This window comes from Mesitornis unicolor, unplaced genomic scaffold, assembly GCF_000695765.1.
Source record: "Mesitornis unicolor isolate BGI_N332 unplaced genomic scaffold, ASM69576v1 scaffold13343, whole genome shotgun sequence".
Taxonomy (NCBI): Eukaryota; Metazoa; Chordata; class Aves; order Mesitornithiformes; family Mesitornithidae; genus Mesitornis; species Mesitornis unicolor.
In genome coordinates, this window is record NW_010176752.1 from 1 (window position 1) to 4,639 (window position 4,639).

The 4,639-nt window shown below is 42.4% G+C and overlaps 1 protein-coding gene across 1 annotated transcript in view; it reads right to left on the reverse strand.

Moving 5' to 3' along the window:
* Positions 1–1,229: 1,229 nt before the first annotated feature.
* Positions 1,230–4,639, reverse strand: part of LOC104538573 (DEP domain-containing protein 5-like) — a gene marked incomplete at both ends in the record, with an annotated part of 8,018 nt that continues 4,608 nt past the window's right edge. The window contains 4 exons of the mRNA XM_010181819.1: positions 1,230–1,450; positions 2,525–2,645; positions 3,351–3,387; positions 3,908–3,977. Of these exons, the coding sequence (XP_010180121.1) occupies positions 1,230–1,450; positions 2,525–2,645; positions 3,351–3,387; positions 3,908–3,977 (449 nt within the window). The remainder of the gene's footprint in view (positions 1,451–2,524; positions 2,646–3,350; positions 3,388–3,907; positions 3,978–4,639) is intronic.

Here is a 4,639-nt window from a genome sequence, read left to right on the forward strand (position 1 = left end):
GGCCAGCCCAGCCCTAAACCACGACAATCTGCCATTACAGCATTGCTGTGTACTGTGTCGCTTTATACTAAATGAAGCCATAAAGAAACCACTTGCTAAGTCAACTATGAAGAATTACTCAGAGCTTTCAGAATTACTTAGAAATCAAAAGACTGACACTTCAGGATGAGTACCAAAGACAGCAAAAGCTACAGCTATGCAACATGGGCCTTTCTCATAACATTCAGATTTAACCACTGAAATAAGGGATTACTACCAGAAGACATGGAGCACAACCTCAGCAGGCTAGCAGTTCGTCATTACTGTTCAATGTAGAGCGGAAATGTGGTAATTTAGAAACAGGAGAGAAATAAACCAGATGAATAAGTAGCAGCTTCTCTGTTCAACAAATGGAAATCTCAAAGAGAAGGAAGGGTCTCATTTACCACTCTATACTGCCAACTAGAACACGTGAAAAACCTGTTACTGTCTCTTTCCTCCCCACTAGTCCTATTCAACACACATCCTCATCCAGTTACACAGCCTCAGCTGGGTCAGAATACCATCCCTCAGACTAGAGGAGTAACAGAAATACCCCTAAAAAGGTGTATATTAACTGACAGCAGGGGAAAACACGTGAGGTAAATATACTGCAAAGTAGACTGATAGCAGTCTGACACAAGTAAATTCAATTCCCATAACAGGATAAATATGGTATCAGCTGTCACACAGCACTGGAAGGAAAAAAGGAGACCATCAGCGCTGCTAACGCACCAAGATAGCTCAGCAGTACACTGTCAAAAACATCCATAAAGTGACTCTTAATGACAAATCCCCATAGAGAGAAGTTATAAGCAGAGTCCCCCAGGGCTCACTACTAAGGTCAATTCTCATTTGACAAATTATAGGTGACCTGGATAATGAAAAGTTATTTGTGTATGTCCACATTTGCAGGCAGGCACAGGAGAATAGTCAAATACTAAAGAAGGAAACAGAAAAGGGAAAAGAGCCAGTCAGTGTCAGAACAATTCTATCTAGGACAAGGCAATAAAAAAAGCGATGAAACTGGGCAAGGATAACAAGGGGAGAATGCAGACCCAGCCACAGCTGGAACTGCAGAAAAGGTGTACCATGAATGCTAACATAAGAACCATCTCCCCTGCGCTGGCCTGGCAGTGGCCAACACAAGCTTCCGTCTTCTCTCTCCCCTCTCACCACCTAAGGTACTTTGCCATCTGCCTTAGGCTGACCTCTGGTGCTGGTATAGCCCAAAGAGCTGCTGACTTCACACTGGTGCAGATGAGGCCGTGGGATCATCAGGATGTTGGATATCTTGCCCAGTGAGCTGTCATCAGAAGCCTGGCTCCTCACCTCCTCTGGAGGCAGCGTGCGGCTCTGCAGAGAGGGGCTGCACGAGACATCATAGGAACTCGAGCTCTTTCTGGTACGACTTTCTCGCTCCCTCACAGACCTGATGAAAAGAAACAGATATGTCCAGTGATATGAAAGAGATTATTCCTGGGTTAAAGGGGCTTGAACAGGCCCAAGTCACTTACAAGACTCAATGTTCAATAAGTGAACTCAAGAAGAGGACTACAAGGAAGCCATCACTTATTTTTTTTGACTATGTGGGTACTGTATACGTTGGTGCATCATACAAAAGGACAGAACACTACATTGCTTCCAGCACAACGGCTGTGAAAAGAGAATGCTCGACTCTTTACGCAGTTTTACAGACACAACACCAAGCTGGTAAACCAGGTGTGTTCTAGATGATACTAGACCTGAGCCTACCATGCAAGGAACACAGTTATGGGGAAACTACTCGGAATCATTAGCTACATTGAACTGTTCTGGCATCTTCCAGCATGGATTTCTACAAGCTGCTCGTATTAACAAGTGAGTCCACATGCACAGCTTCCTCAGATTTAGGTTATACTACTGAAGAAAGCAAGCAAAACAATACTTCAAGTTCATCAATTCTGTGTTCCTGAAAAAGTATTAAAACGTATAGGTTGTTCAATGAATTTGGCCAGGACCTGAGGATAATTAGCCTTTCTTCTCAGAGGAAAGGCCATGGAATATTTGAGAACCTGCACTCAGCTTCTCTGCTTCTTCTCTCATTCAGAAAGGTATCATTTTCAGGGAAGATTCCCCCCCACTCTACTTCACTACCGGTTACGAAGCAGTGCATCAAACTAATGCTATTTCTACAAGTCTGTGCAAGTGTATTGTGCAAGGACCTTCTTACCCAGCTTACAAAATGGCTGGGAACCTGGCAAGGCAGACCAACTTCATTCTACTTCAGACAAAATTAAAGATCTACAGAAAAAGTATACTTATGTCTTTTCCTAGATACCACACTCTATCTCAGAAGAAAAATACCAGACAAGAAGCCATAAACACCAGCTACAGGAAAAAGCTTTTTGTTCATTTGTAAGCACATGGAGCTTGATTTTTCTTCCGTTTCTCAAAGCACTTCGTGCATCAAGAAATACACCATAACATGGCTACTCTAGAACCAGTACACTCACAAGCCTCTTACCTGAAGGTGGTACAGCGCTGGGCTCTGGATGGGCCCGGCAGTCTGAACACCTGGGCATCATAGCCATCATAATCTACCTGGATAGGCAGTGTATTCTCAGCATCTTTTGGAGCCCCTAATGCTGAAATAAAAATCACGGATGTTCAAGATCTGCAAGTTAGAAGTATCCAACTCTCACCACTAAGTATCTATTCCAAAAGAAATCACATACAAAGTCTCATGAGCAGAAGGGCTGGAGCACCTCAGTTATCAAAGTTGGTGCCTCTGAATCAGGGTTACTGAGCCCCTAATATCTTTCCCCCATATATCCAAGACATTAAATTAATAATCAACAAATAAATCCCTGTATGAACAGATGCCTCAAGTTCCCTCATGAGGCAAATACACATTTTAAAGCATCTTTGAAAGAATGGACAGCCTCACTTACAGAATGCACACCTTCCTGAATCGAGGTGGTATTAGAAGAATGCAGGCTTCTCCCACTGCAATTCTGTGGTGATAGCACTGACAGCCTCCCAAGTCAGTGAATGCCCTCCTGTCCTACTCCCACAAACAGTACCACTAGCACACCAACCTGATACCATCTATTTCTCTAGCCAGGTGACAGAAATTCACCCCTCCATATCAGTTATTTGCCAAGAAGGCAACTGATACACGCACATTAACATCCTGGATAACGACTATGGGGTTTTGATGGTTTTCTGCAACGGTTTTTCCTTCCCACATCTGATCAGCAGTGTTTTGGCTTAAGCGTCATTGTCTTACTACAGCAGTTTGTTAGTTTGGGAGTCGGTGGGATAGATAATTCCAGAACAGAATTACTCACAGGCATCTCGGTTGTTTTTTGCTTTCTCAGTCAGTGGCTGGAGGGTCCAAGGAAGTGTGAAGTGACCAAAGAAAAAATAAAAAAAGAGAGCACAAGAGAAAATACAGAGAGAAGGGTGATAGTAAGCATGTTCTAAGGAAATATCCCCCTAAAGAAATATCCTCCATTGTGATCAAGCATCAGACTTAAAAGTTTATCCTGCTGACTCAGCAAGGCAGCCAGACCACTTCGAAGTATTAAATACTGATACTCAGTCACAAACCTGTGTAAAAACCACATTTTTGTCAACACCTTTCTTCCCTCCATGGAGTTCTTCTTTACAGAATAAAACTCAAATTTTCATAGTGGCTAAAACACCCAGTTTCATCCTCAAAAGGAAAGACCTACAATCTAGTCCCTCATTCACAATCCCTTCAACAGTAATTACAGCTTTGTTTTCACTGTTTTTTTGACACAGAAACTTAGTTACAGCTGTTAGAATATTTGCTAGAAGGATTCTGATTCCTGACTGAAAAAAGGTTTGACAAGAAGAAAAGATAAATCTGAAAGGTACCTACCTTCCTTCCTGCCAGCTTGATCCGCGGAGTGAAGCTGTTACACAGGAGCTGGCTTTTGGATGTGTAGAAACTGAAAGGAAAAACAAGGTGGCTCAGCTCTCCTCCAAGAATTGAACACAACTAGTTAGCTACATAATGAACAGCCCATGAATCTGAGCTAGCAATTGACAGATAGAAGGGGATACCTTTCTCCACATAAGACACATATAGAAAACATTGATGTATGGCTAACTTGAGAGAAGCTACTCTTCCCTTAAAGACCAGCCTTCGATTCCCATACAGCCTCAGCCTAGACCTCTTCTTAGTATGCTCACATCTGCATTCCCCGGTTCACTTCCTCTTTCTGCAGAAAGGTATCCACTTTCACTGCCTATGCAGTACTGTGCAGTTTATATGACCCTCCCCCTAATTTTTAGGATGGTAATGACTCACATCAGCTGCTTGAAAACTACAGACCTCCTCCTATTTGAAATAATTTATTCGTTAAGATCTGTTTCTTGTCATCTAAATCTTTTAATCCTGCCTCATTATAAGCCTCCAAACACCTTTTTTCATCTATGGCAAAGATCCAATGCCTTCCAGCCACTAGAAAATACTGGCTATGAGCAACCTATGAATGGCAATTGGTCAAGACAGTCAACTAATGCCTGCAGATAGAATGAGGTATTAAAAGAGAAAAAAAAAAATCCTACAGCAAAACAACACTCATGAGATAGTTTTCATCCTGAGCCC